We start from the raw sequence: 13,741 nt of genomic DNA, 5'->3' as shown, positions 1-13,741 counted from the left end.
AACAAAGTTTTGCAAATATTGAACCGTTGATATGTTAATTTATGAAACAATTCTAATTCTTCTTTCGTGTTTTTCTTTATTGCGTTTTTGCGTAATTGTACTGCACATATCTAAAAATAAAACTCTCTTACGTATGTATAAGACTTTGTAAAAACATCTTAAAACAGAATCTAAAAGCATCATGTAAATCGAAGTGTAATAAAACAATTATAAAACAAAATAAAATAAAATAATTATAATTATTATAACATAAATAAAATAAATATTATAATTATTATAATTCTATATCTTAGTATTATATAATTATTACAATTCTAAATTTTATTTAAAATAAAAATAATTTTATGACTCTATACCCAAATTTTAAAACGTAAATTCTGTAGATTCTTAAACGTTCTCCATACATCACCCCCCAGCAATACGGAATGAAAATAATTGAGTGTAATTGTTTATGCAAATGCATGTGAATGATGTGGCAAGGTTAATGTTATTCATATCGCGAACGTTTGTGCGAACATTCTTTATCAATTTGCGCTTGATCGGCTTCGCTATTATATCTATTGTCTAGCCAAATGTTTTGTTCTGCAACAACGTGAATCAATTTTTCTCTACTTTGATTTTCTATGATTAATTCCCGCCGTCACGACATATTTTTAAGATTTCTCGGAAAAGATATTTCCTTAACGCGACGATCGTCAACGATTATTAAAATTCATTCATCGATTCGCTCTATTTCGCAAGAAATTACTCCTTATCTGAACATCGATATCTACTCAAGTGGAATAAGAAATCGTCATTAAAATGGTGTCAAAATGGTTTCCAGAATGATTATCATTAATCATCCGGAGCAGACGGTAGGTCTATTAGGTCTACTAAGCAATGATTGTTTGAAGTAAAGATTCTAATAACAGATAAGAATAAAAATGATACAGCTGTCTTTGTGAACTAACGTTAAAATAAAAAATAAAAATTATTATATTTGTGAATTTACTATTAGTTTTTAATTCTATCTGTTACTGTAGTAACTGCTATTTTACATAAATGTCAAACAATTTAATTTTCTTTATGTTATATCTGTAAATTTGAATCATTAAAAAACTTGTATTTATTCTTTTTTATACAAGTCATTTTGTTATGTCATTTTAGTTCTTTGAAATTAATTTAATCAACATGTATATTAAATAGATCTCACAGATCCAATGCGACCCAAGTCTGTAATTGTAATATAGATTTTGGCGTCAGCTCCGAATAAAGTTACCATATCTGAATCGCAAGAAAGAGTATACATATGTATATGTACAATACTTTACATATATAAGGAAAATCCTTCGGTCACCTCAGTGAAGCAGTTCAGTTTCAAGCTCTGCTCTTTGCCTTAAAAGTGAACTGCAACGTTATCGAAATGTTGGCATTTCAAAAATAAATATGGAGATAATCCACATAGCTTGTACTTTTTAAAGAAAAATAATCCAAAGGCGAAGTATGATTTTTTTACGTATTAAATTTTGATATTTAATAAAATATATGAAATTTCTAATTTCATTATTAGATTGATGATTACTATTAATATAATTTTAATTTAAAATTTTAATGACTAGAAGAGAGAGAGAGTTTTTATCATAAAAAGTATATATGTACTCTTGAAAGATAGCTAGTAATTCTAGCTCCGAAGGATTAAAAGTAGGGCTGTTACTTTTGACAACTTCAAAGATTCAAAGCTTCAAAGCACTTTAAACTTCAAAGATTCAATTAACTTTGTAAATTCAACTCCTTTTAAAGCTTCGAATTGTTAAAATTGTCAAAAGTAACAGCTCTAATTAAAAGTCACTTTTTGATCGCGTGATTCATCTTAACATTACTTTGATATTATCGCGACCTTATTTCTGCTTGAATAATCTGGACTCCAAGTTCTTCAAAAAAATATCCGATTATTGCTCGGGACAAACAGCTGTTCGTCCCGACACTCAAAGGCTGTCTCTACATGAAAACGTATGCCTATTTTCCATTCCAATCGCTCTTTTTCTAAACGCTCAAAGAGATCACGTGGTGCTGGGGTTTCGACCTGCGACAAACATGCGCCGTGTCGTCGACGCTCCGAGAAAGCGACGCGAAGCCAGCTGCGAGCGGCGGTCGCGCGCAACATGGTGGGTTGCATTTTCATGTAAAAACACATATCGCACGCGCGCGAGCGCGGATGCTTCCCGCAGAGAGCACGTGGAGTATCTCCTTCTCTTTCCTTCGCGCACAGAAATAACAAATGCACGATGTTGTGTGCAGTACAACGTACGTTCTTTCATACTCATTCCGAGAAAACAAAGCAAACTCACCATAATCGCGTACCGGCTGTGGACTGTAGCTCGCGGTGTTGCTCGCCGGCGTCACGCGAAACCTCTCCATGCCTCTTCTTCTGCCCGCTGTCACTGCTCTGTCACTGTTCTTTTCTTCGCTTCTTCCTGGAGTCGAGGGGCGGTGCGGAGATGAGCGACGGGAAGCTAAATTCGCTGTTCGATCACTCGCGACGCGCGACACACAGGACAACGATGACACTCGATGTGTAAGAATCGGCACATTCGCGCGCGATCACTCGCGTCCGCACTCCTCATTCACCAACGCGAAATTACGGAACGCTACTGTGCGCGTCGCCGGCTGAACGCCGCCGCGAGCCGCAACCGGCTCGGCGTTATCTTCACGCGGAATGGTGCGGAGTGGGGATAAGGGCACTGACTGGGGGGGCAGCAGGAGCGACGCGATAGTTACGCGGGGGAGGGTGGAAGGGAGGGTAACGTGGAATATCGAAGGGGGAGAATTGGAGTCCATTGTCCTGGGAAAAGAAATAATGAACATTATTCAGAGACCGCGCTTTTATTTCAAGACCGTCTTAAGTAATGTCTTAAGATGCTAATACAGCCCTCTGATTGGCTTGTAACATCTTAAGATTGCATACTTAATCTCAAACATAAACATGTACATAAGAATTGATTATAGGCCAATAGATCTGTTTTGATCTTTTCGTGCTTTTACTTGCGTTCCCTATAAGAGTTGATGTTTCTATCAGCTTACAAATATCGAAATTAAGATAACCAATTATTTCAAATTAGGAGGGACAGTTTGAAATTTTAATTCTTCATTCCATTTTATAAAACGTTCCAATTTTTGTCCCAAATTAAGGACATGATTACGAATTGTTCCTCTTTTAAGCGTGAAAATAATTAATGTGACATAAATTGTCAACCGACGTGTGAAGACTTTTTATTTAAGCACTCAAATTATTCATAAAATACATTCAGAAAAATATAATTTTAAAAAATGAAATTGAATTTTATTTCTAGCTAAATTGGATTGAATTTTTGGCGTGCTAATGACTGCGAAATAGAAAAGAGAAATAAAGAAATAAAAATTTTAAAAAGACAACGGACGTAAAAGGGACAACAAAGCCAAGAACGAAAACAAAGAAATAAAGACGAGCGACTCACGTGAAAAGTGCAAGGAGACTCGAGGATAGGACTTACTCACAATCAGCAATCAAGGGAGTGGACATTAAATTGGCAACAAAGAGAACCGTCCATGACTCGACATATTCCTACATTCTCTTTTCCGTAATCGTGCATCCACATATAGGGTGTGTCCAGTTCGCCCTCTCGCGGGTTGCCCACCACCCATTGCGGGCGTGGGTGCGCAGTGACGTAACTAGCAAGTTCATAACTATCGTGTGGACCGAGATGATTTCAGACACAATGTTTCCGACGAAACTAACCGATTCTTGTATGATTACTTCTAACAAATATTTATATCTATGGGCATATCCAGAATTTTTTCGAAAGATTTATCAATTCTGTTAAATAAACAATAATTTTTGCATTAATAAATTGCTTTTTTCAATATCTTAAAGCTTAAAATATCTTCTTTTCATTTGTATGTGAAATATTAGGTTTTGTAAAAATCATAACTTTTTTTTTCTCCTGAAGACAGTACGTATATTAGCAAAATGTAGTAGGATAGAATTTTTAGGAGAAGAAATGTGAGGCTCAACCCAAATTTTGTGGACATGTCACCCTTTGTGAATATATCCATGTTTATACTCACTTAGTGAATGCAAGATTATTAATGGAAGAGAGATTTTTTATTAAAAAAGTTTTAGTTATAGAACTTATAGAAAATAAATTAACAATTAAATTAACATTAATTAACAATTTTTTAATAAGTGCCGAATCTAAAAAAAAAAGAAGTCCTTCATAGAATTTATTTTTAGTTTGGAGTAAAAAAAGATGAAGGACAACATCACACAGTGTTCCTAAGCGGTCACCCATCTAAGTACTAACCATGCTCAACGTCACTTGACTTCAGTGATCAGACGAGAACTGGTACTTTTGAACGTGATTTGGAAGTTGTCCGAGTATGAGAATTATTTGGCAACAGATAAATGATCACTTTAGATTAACATACATATAATAAAAAAATGTATGTACATATATATATGTACATAATGTTTCAAACTCGAACATCATCTGCAATAGCAATTTCCTAAAATAATTTTATGATAAGAATTTAATACATATAATGTCCAAACTAAATATTTTTTCTACATAATAAATATGAATAATTAGAAATATCAGTAATTTTATCTTTGCCTAAGTAATATTTATATCGATATGTATTAATAAAAAGCAATTTGTACCACATCTGAATGCGCAAATTTTAAATATAATTTGCTAATTTCAAATTATTATAATTCAAAAATTATACCCTTGAAACTATACCTAATGATGATACATTTTGTCATTAAAATTTTCGTCTCAAAATGACTTTAAGAATATTTGCCATTAACAGATGATGCGTCGAGTCTAAAACACTCTTATAAAATAAAATCATTAATCTCTAAACATCAATCTTCTTTAATCTATACTTTGGACGATAATTGAAAAAAACATGGACATAACAGATTTTTTGCTTCCCACCGAGTAAATAAAGTTTACATATTAAAATTGATCGGAACTGTCGAAAGGCAGGTGCAGTTTTTGAAAAAGAAGCGATAATTTCAGGGTTATGTGACGTGATGCGATATCACCGTTACGCAAAATCGAGTAATCGCAAAAAAGCCTTCTTTCCCACTCGTGTTTCTTTTTCAAGGTAGAAATCGTGTAACTTATTCTCTAGGACAAGATCATTGCCCCGACAACGCCATCGTTCAGACGACAAACTGCATAGATAAACCGCAATGTTTTTATTTCTATCAGAAAATCATCATTTTCTGTCTGCATCTCGTTCGAGACATAATGCATAAAACATTATTGATTATGCGCGAGTACTAGTCCTCGCCGTTTGTTCGTGAGTTGTTGCATGCAGAAATAAAAATTACAAAAAAAAAAAATAAAAAATAAAAACTTGAGGTTTTAAAATTCAGTAGAAAACTGGTTCAATAATTTAATAATAAATAAATAATATAAAAGGGTTACGAACCAAACTAAATGTTTTGTGCTAATAACTTTTTACTAATTTTTTACTTCGCCCTAAAAGTCTTTTACTTAAATATGTATTTTCTATAGACATTTAATGATATATTTTGTTGATTTATAATTCACATGGAATTTTTCCATTCATTCAGGCACGTTACTGACAATGAGAATGCTTTGCGTGTCGTGGATTGGCCACCCCTGCTAAACAATGAAATTGTAGTGCAATGACTCACAATAAGTGACGGCAGCTACTTATTGTCAGAGCCAGTTTCGAAAAGGCGTTATCAACCCATTAGACTTTACAACAAAGCAAAAACGTTTTCTCGATATTTTTAACGATGAATATCAAAAAGAATAAAAATTCTATTACCAATATATTTTCTTTATTACACTCTGAAAACATATTTGTGTGGATTTAACCACACGCGGTGTTTATGTAATTCTAACACCATGTTAGTATTAATATTAACATGATGTGAATTTATAACACCATAATGATGTGATATTAAATTAAGGGTTTCAAATTTACACCTTAATGGTGTTGATAATAAACTATAGATTTTAAATTCACTCCATGATGGTATTAATATAACAATTCAAATCCACATCATGATAATGTTGATATAACACGGTAAGAATTATACATTTATCTAAATATCGTATAATGTTAAACGGATATTTTTAGTGTAAATTTTTTGCTAAAAAATAATGCTTTAATTTTTAACTATAAAGTCTCGATTTTCTACTCGGATTTCACTCCAAAGTAAAAAAAAACTAGTTTTTCATCTCTAATTACGCGTGGACATCGACGTGACTTTCTTTACTTTGTCTCTAGAAACCGGAGTGACTTCGCGAAAGCACTCAATGTCAAATCCAGTGTCATTTTACTTTACTCCATGATGCTGCGCGACACCCATCTGCGGAGATAATCTAAAATTACACGTCGCGCCGAAGGTGAAGATCGAGGGGAGAAAAAATTTTATTTTTACCGACCCATATCATCTCGATGCGTCTGTCATCGTATAACCATCTTTTATTATCTCGCGTTCCACGGACGGTGATTTCACAGAAGGGCGCGAGGTGCGATTGCGAAAGTTCAGTTGGGAACGGCGCGGGAGTGCGTGCGGTATTCCTCTCCTTTTGTGTTACTCTTTCCTTCTTTCCATTTTTTTTCTTGCCAGTCGCAACCCGCAGGAACGCGCGAGCGGCGTTTCCCCGTCTTTCTCATTTTCTCTTTCTCTCTCGCTTCCTCTCGCACCGTCTGGCGTTTCGAGCGCGAAACAGCTGATAGAGCCGTCCCTTTAATCGCGTATCGCGTCGCCGAGTCGTCGCTCGTCGCGCGAGGTGAGTCGCTGGCCGACCACCGGGAGGATCTTGTCGTCTACGTGTCGCACGATCAGCGCAGGTGAGTATCTTGTCGTGGCATCCGATAGCGTCGCTCGCCGGCACGCGAGCTACCTTTTGTAGGTTAGGGAAGGTTTTCCGCCCGTCCGTCAAGCGTACGACGGACGCGGTACGGACAGACGAACGCTCGTAAACTCACAATGGTCGCCATCTTCGAAACGCAAAGTCGACTTTCGCGTGAGTAACTTAACCGGGTGTACTTTTGTAACGCTTTCTCGTTCTCGATATCGAGAGTACGAGACGACCTCATCGTCGAGATCGAAAGCGAAGATATCTCGTCGGAGTGAGGATTCCAGATGAAACGTATACATCAAGATCCTTTCTCTCCATCTTCCTTTGTCTGTTATTCTCTCTCGCTCTTTTCGCGATGGAACGCTCAAGTTGCCGGGAATCTCATCGACGCGAAGTATCCTTGGTAAAAAAATCCTTGGTAAAACTATCATAATGTCTCATAATATTTTTAAGAATTTGTCGTATTTTAAGTTTATGAAGATTTCTTAAAAAAGTGTCTTAAACTTTTTCAGAGTTTGCAAGTTTTCTTTGGAAATTATAGAGTGACGACTCTTAAAATATTTTGGAATTTATATGTATGAGAAAAGATTTTTAGACTTTCTCAGTATTTTAATTTGTATAAAAAATTATAAAATTATATAGAAATTTTTAAAAATTTTGTAAAACTATATGAATTTTAAGAAAAATTGTTACCACTCTGATGAAAAAAATTCTCATACTTCATGATTTTCAAAACTATTACATTTTAGATTTATAAAGATTTCTCAAAAAAATATCTTCAACTTTTTCAGAGTTTACAAGTTTTTTCAGAAATCACAGAATAAAAAAACCTAGAATAGATCTAGAAATCTTAGAATATTTCAAAATTCACATATATGAAGAATTCTAGAAAAAATTTAAACTTTTTGAGCAAACTTTCTGAAAAGTTTATTTTGTATATAAAATCTGAGAAATTTTCTTAGAAAAACTTATAAAATTGTATAAAAATTCTAAAAAATTCTGAAATTTACGTAAAAATACTGAAACATGAAGAATTTTGAGAAAAATTTTCATCAAGAATATTTTCATCGTTCGCTTTGCCAAAATTAAATTGATTTTCGTCGCGAATTTTCAGTCAATATAACCTTTTTTTATTTGTAAATTTAAATGCGATATCTCCAGTGTGTATGATATCTAAATTCTTGATGAGAAAGTCAGATATAGAACGTAGAACGCCATTCGAAATATTCAAATAACGCGCGCGATGCGCCGCCATGACGGCGAGTCGGAACGAGGAGAACGGCGGAACGATGGAACGGCGGAACAGTGAACGTGACATCATCAATGGCCGCCGCCGCGCGTGTTGTCTGTATACGCAACGAAGCGCGGCACTCTCGTAGGCTGTTGTAATAACTCACGCAAAGGACGCCGATATTTGATTTCGAAATACGGACCTGCGGTTGGACGTGTTCGAGACATGGGCTCAAAGAAGCACAAAAAGCACAAGCGCGAGAGGCACGAAGGTGAGGAACGAGTGGTAACGACGTGCCGCGACTTTCTCCAGTTGATTGAGATTCCCGGTTGTATCTCGCGACTTCGACGGTTTGCGATAATTTTCTTCTAGTTTCAAACTTCGAAACTTTTTTCTTTTCTAACGCCCGTTTAATCCGTCAATTATCGTCCGATAAAAAACTCTGTCGCCGGCCGTTCGTCTCGTTTCGACAAATAAACAGCCTGTATCACCAACGCAATGTCAAAATCTGTGTCAAATGGTGTATGCTCGTTTCTAGAGATCCTATATCAGAAACTGGCCACGAGTGATTTTGTCAAAAAGCTTTGCGAGAGAGAAAGGTATATATAATTTCTTTTTGTGTGTGTGTATATATACTATCTCGCTCCATGATCTTAAAGTAGTGAGTGAAACACAGTATAAGTTAGAATGAGACACATTGGCTGTGTTCAGCAGAAAAAGCAGCTTTGCAACTGTTGTAAAATTCTTTAATATAATTGATTTATATATTTAGATTCAGTAAGGAACTAAGGACAAAACCAATTATATTAAAGAATACATTTACACTTGCAAAGGTGCTTTTTCTGCTGAACGCAGTCATTGTATATACAGGGAGAAATTATATACTTTTTTTGGTAGAATTTTGACAAAATTATTTGTGGCCAGACTCTGTTATAAGGTCTCTAATTTCCAATGTAGATTAACTTTCAGTTCAACTTACTCTTCATCTTTTTTTCTAATTCTTATGTTCATTTTTAGCAATGTACTAGCTAATCTAAAAAGAAAAAGATATCGGTGTGGATTTAGTAACATAAGGTGTCCATGTAATTCCCACTAAATTAGTGTTAATATAACGAGATATAAGTTAATTTCGGTTTACTTTTTATCTTTAGTGCTTTCCTTTTAGGAAACACGATACAAGTTTTATCTTTGTTATGTAAACGAAATTTGTGCCGACTATGTCTCCTAAAAGGAAAGCAGCTTATCTCCAGGAAAAAGATAAATTATAGATTAAAGTTAATCTACATTAATAGATATGGACATAGAATAGAACGAAGAGTAAGTTGAATCGAAATTAAAATTAATCTACATGGAAACAAGCGTGATGAGGAAGCTCCATAGTGTAGCTTCCTCCATGCATAGAAATAGAATTAGACTTATAAGAATGTATGTTACTGCGGCATCATTACATCGCACCAAGCTAAGCTGTGTACTTTTATGTCAATCATCATTTAAAAAAAGGATTCGAATGAAAAGTGAGAATGCTTTGGGGCGATGGACCGTCAGTCTTTGCGTCTCAATTTGTAAGACGGTCCACACTCTTTCCAATTTTCATTGGGATCCTTCTCATACTCATAGTTTAATGATGCACAGGAATGTTGACTTCGTTTTCACCACGGACAAACTGAGAGTGAGGTTGGAGTAGAAGCGAGGTGGATACGAAAGTATAAACCGAGCGTTCCGCAGCAACAGGCGCGACGTGGAAGTAAGTGACGTGTAACAACGGACATGGACTGGTCGCACGACAGAAGCTAGCTGTGCTTCGAAAATTATCAAATGCCCCAAACCCTTTCTTTTTTTGTCTGTTGAACCCGTTGAAGTGCAACAAGATTCTACGATAAGAATTCCTCCTTGTGGCAAGGAAGTAGTATATGTTTAGATTACACACAAACACACAGACAAACCTGTTGCACTTCAATCGTATAATTCCCTTGGCTGTTATGTATCGTGGCATTAAGAGCCACATATGCTTCGCTTGACCTCCTAGCGAGGTATTTTCAATTTTAATGATTGCTCTCCCTGGTTATTCCCGCCGATTATTCGATTTGATATAATGATGAAGATTATTTTATAGCGTATATTAAGATTTGTTTGATTTATAAGTCGAGTTACTTCCATCTCGCTTCCAGTTTGTTGAATGTGAAAACAAGGTCATATGTCCTGTTAATAAAATCATTTTTACATCATCGTTGATACAATTCCTATCCTATGTGTTCTCCTTAATGACCATAGATTTTATATCTGTTCATCATTTGCACCTCCTTTCGGTATCTTCATGTCATGCAACATTTTCGACGTCATGTTTTTTTTTGTGTTACTATGTTGTATTTCGTCCTGCATAATCTTTCCGCAAAATGTCCTGATTGCTGCATGTGGCATATTTTTCAACGGATCATATATTTGGCTTTTAGAACAACAATTTTAGTACACTGCTTAAAAAGATATCATTTTAAATACTCAAAACGATAGCTAACTATATCTTTTTCTTTGACAGAAGGTCAATACACAACGACGGATAAGCCGCCTAGTCTGAAGTTAATCTTAAAGGTAGGAGGTAGTACTGGAACACCCGAGCACGGCAGCGAGTCGCCAAGTCAAACCACAATGCTTTCGCAACATTATCAACAACAATTGGGTCTTAACTATTCCGTTAGCCAAGGAGACGCAGAATATGACAGATATGTTGGTCACAAAAAACTCAAAAAGAAGAAGAAAAAGAAAGATAAACGACACAAACATCATCACAAAGACAAGAAAAGACGGAGAGAGGAATCAAGTCAAGAATCAGTTGGTGACGCCGATGAGAATCTGGTCGAGCCTGTACCTAAGAAGGCTTGTACCAATCACAATCAGTTGTTGCCACCCAGGCCGCCATCGGGTGGCGAATTGAGGATCGGTGTTGGTAACGTAAGCTCTCTATCGCCACATCGCGAGCCTAGAACATGCGTCCTCAGAAAGATAGCAGAACGCACGCCTCTCCAGAGGTTATTGGAGCATTTGTTGAGATCTATGGAAAAGCGGGATCCACAGCAATTTTTCGCCTGGCCAGTCACAGACAGCATCGCGCCTGGTTACTCTCAAATAATTACGAATCCGATGGATTTCAGCACAATAAAGCAAAAGATAGACGACAATAACTATCAGAATTTGCAAGAGTTCGTGGATGATTTCAAGCTCATGTGCGACAACGCCATGACGTATAATCATCCCGATACCATCTACTACAAGGCAGCAAAGAAATTGTTGCACGTTGGTTTGAAGATGGTCACTCCAGAGAAATTACGACAACTTAGGCCAGTCCTGATGTATATGAATGATATTACAAAGGAGGAGCTTGGATTTGAATTGGGCACCGAAGACCTTAATAATCCGAATGCTCCTGTGACAGAGGAACAAATAGAGCAGGAACGCGAACAGGAGGAACGTAATGAGGAGGCAGAAGAGCTTAGGAAAGAAAATCAAAGAAAAATGAGACTGGCTAGTTTAGGAAAGTTCGAGGCGATACCGGACGACTTAACGCCAGAAGAGATACTGAAACAGGCTAGAGGTGCGGCCAAAGCTGCGGCGGAGAAACTCAGTTTGAAGAGGGTCAACTCGAAAATGGGTTTCCTGCGGCAGAAGAAGGACGGTACCACCAGTCTGCAAATTATTGTACCCGGAGACGGGATTATTCCTGGGACCAATCAAAGACCTGTATCCCTAGGACAGTTGATAGGCAAATTGAATCATGGTACCGGAGCATTGGCTGGATTCCGGGAGGATCGAAGGAACATGTCAAAGCCAGTGAAACCTCTCTACTATGGTGCGTTCGGTTCATACGCACCTAGCTATGATTCGACGTTTGCGAATCTTACCAAGGAGGAAACCGACCTAGTCTATCAAACATATGGTGACGAGACTGCCGTGCAATACGCTGAATCTATCCTAGACTTTGCCAAGGACTGTGATTACACATTGACCATGGTTGATGACCTGTTGGACATTCTCACGGGTGGTGATCATCGGAAGACGAAGAAATTCATCGAGGAAAAGCGAAGACTGAGGGAAGAGGAGGAAAAGATCAAGAATTTATTGGAAAAACCGATGCAGGACGTGAATCGTAACATTCCCTTGCTGGATAAGGTCAAGGTTGATGTCGAACAACTGAAGACACTATCGGATCTCGGTATCGACATAAACTTCTTAGAAAATTTAGGTAATTATGATAGTAACGATGAAAATGATTGGTTTAGCATTATTTTAAGTAATTGAAAATATTATCGTTTCCTTATTCTTATCTCAAAATGTATCAAAAAAATATTTTGTTTCATAACGTTGTCGATTATAATTCAATAATTTCGAGATTAAAATTACTTCTCTTTCGTTATATAATTACTCGTTTTTTTCTATTTACAGAAGAGGATTTTAAATATAGCGAGGAACGTGCCGCTCTACAAAGTCGTCTTGACGACACATCGCAGATGCTGGGTCGGCTGAAGCAGGTTCAACACGAGCGTTTGTCAGCACCGCCACCAGCCCATCTCTCCAATGTTCCTAAGGCAGCGGACACGGAGGTGATGCTTGCCGAGAAGATCACAGACAATCTCACCGATATAGCAAAGAAACTGCCACCGTCAGGGATCGCGCCGGTCGACGGATTGCGTAGAGCTATGGGCATAGCACCTTTGGGCGGACCAGAGCCCATGGAAGTCGAGCCGATCACGCACAACCCCACTATAGTCACTGACGGTTCGTTACTGCCGAATCCGAGCAATGGCAGCAATCAGGTGCTGTCAAATCTATTGCCGACCCCCTCGCCAATTCAAAACGCGAATCTACTGAGTCCGACCGGCCAGCAAAATCAAAATATCAGTATTGTGGGCGCGAATCAGCCGCCATCGTCAATTCAGATGCAAATCGGTATGACGCACAGCAGTCAGACGCCGTCGTCTTTACTGAGCGCGTCAGAACCATCTGGCGTGGTGGCTGACCTCGAGTCTGAACTGCGCGAATTCCTCGAGAGCGATCCTACGCTAGGACACTCGCCTCTCCATGATGATAAAACTCTGGAAGACATTCTGTCTGAGTCTTAGTGCGAGCGCGGAATTCCGCAACTCCCCATAATTTATAAATAGGTAATAATTATAAATTTAATAAATAGATATAAATTATAAATATATTCTGAATCAGAATTCTGTAAATTTTATTATTGATACGCTACTTTTCGCATGTATGATTAATAAATCGGATCATATAGTTCTGTGTCTGATTTTAATCACTTTACTTTATTTCAAACCTATTCCACATTATCTTCAGTAAAAAATGCGAGAGAAACGTTTAAAGTGAAAGACACAAATGATGTTAAAGAGAATTTCACAATAAATGAAGTATTTCATGAATATATTAGTGATAATATCGCATATATCGTTCATTTGCTACAACAAAGCTCAAAAACAAGGCTTTCTAGAAAATAAATTTGAACATTTTGAATTACAAAAATTTGTAATATTAATTTTAGTGTGATAATTGATTGCAGAGGAATTTTCATTACGTTTCCATTTTTTTGTAAGCAAAAATAGAAAGTGACAATTTTTTAATTATGTCATAGAGATATACTTTTGAT

The 13,741-nt window shown here is 36.8% G+C and overlaps 2 protein-coding genes across 8 annotated transcripts in view; one reads left to right on the top strand and one right to left on the bottom strand.

Moving 5' to 3' along the window:
* The window catches only part of LOC108757118 (solute carrier family 12 member 7), a 95,387-nt gene extending 92,742 nt beyond the window's left edge, over positions 1-2,645 (bottom strand). For all 3 annotated transcript variants that reach the window (XM_018501486.1, XM_018501487.1, XM_018501489.1), the window contains exon 1: positions 2,328-2,645. In XM_018501486.1, coding sequence (XP_018356988.1) covers positions 2,328-2,397 — 70 coding nt within the window. In that variant the 5' untranslated portion in view covers positions 2,398-2,645. The remainder of the gene's footprint in view (positions 1-2,327) is intronic.
* Positions 2,646-6,758: 4,113 nt separating this feature from the next.
* LOC108757120 (bromodomain-containing protein 7) lies at positions 6,759-13,234 on the top strand. 5 transcript variants are annotated; one of them, XM_018501497.1, is made up of 3 exons: positions 6,759-6,858; positions 10,634-12,334; positions 12,535-13,234. In XM_018501497.1, exons 2-3 carry the CDS (start codon positions 10,744-10,746, stop codon positions 13,209-13,211), a joined length of 2,268 nt encoding a protein of 755 aa, XP_018356999.1. In that variant the 5' UTR covers positions 6,759-6,858; positions 10,634-10,743; the 3' UTR covers positions 13,212-13,234. The 5 variants fall into 5 exon arrangements, with proteins under 5 accessions (XP_018356999.1, XP_018356997.1, XP_018356996.1 ...); XM_018501495.1 differs by lacking the exon at positions 6,759-6,858 and adding an exon at positions 7,161-7,272; XM_018501494.1 differs by lacking the exon at positions 6,759-6,858 and adding an exon at positions 7,161-7,287.
* The last annotated feature ends 507 nt before the right edge of the window (positions 13,235-13,741 follow it).

This window comes from Trachymyrmex septentrionalis, unplaced genomic scaffold (genome assembly GCF_001594115.1).
Source record: "Trachymyrmex septentrionalis isolate Tsep2-gDNA-1 unplaced genomic scaffold, Tsep1.0 scaffold132, whole genome shotgun sequence".
In the NCBI taxonomy this organism is placed as follows: Eukaryota; Metazoa; Arthropoda; class Insecta; order Hymenoptera; family Formicidae; genus Trachymyrmex; species Trachymyrmex septentrionalis.
This window is presented reverse-complemented; position numbering and strand designations above follow the sequence as displayed.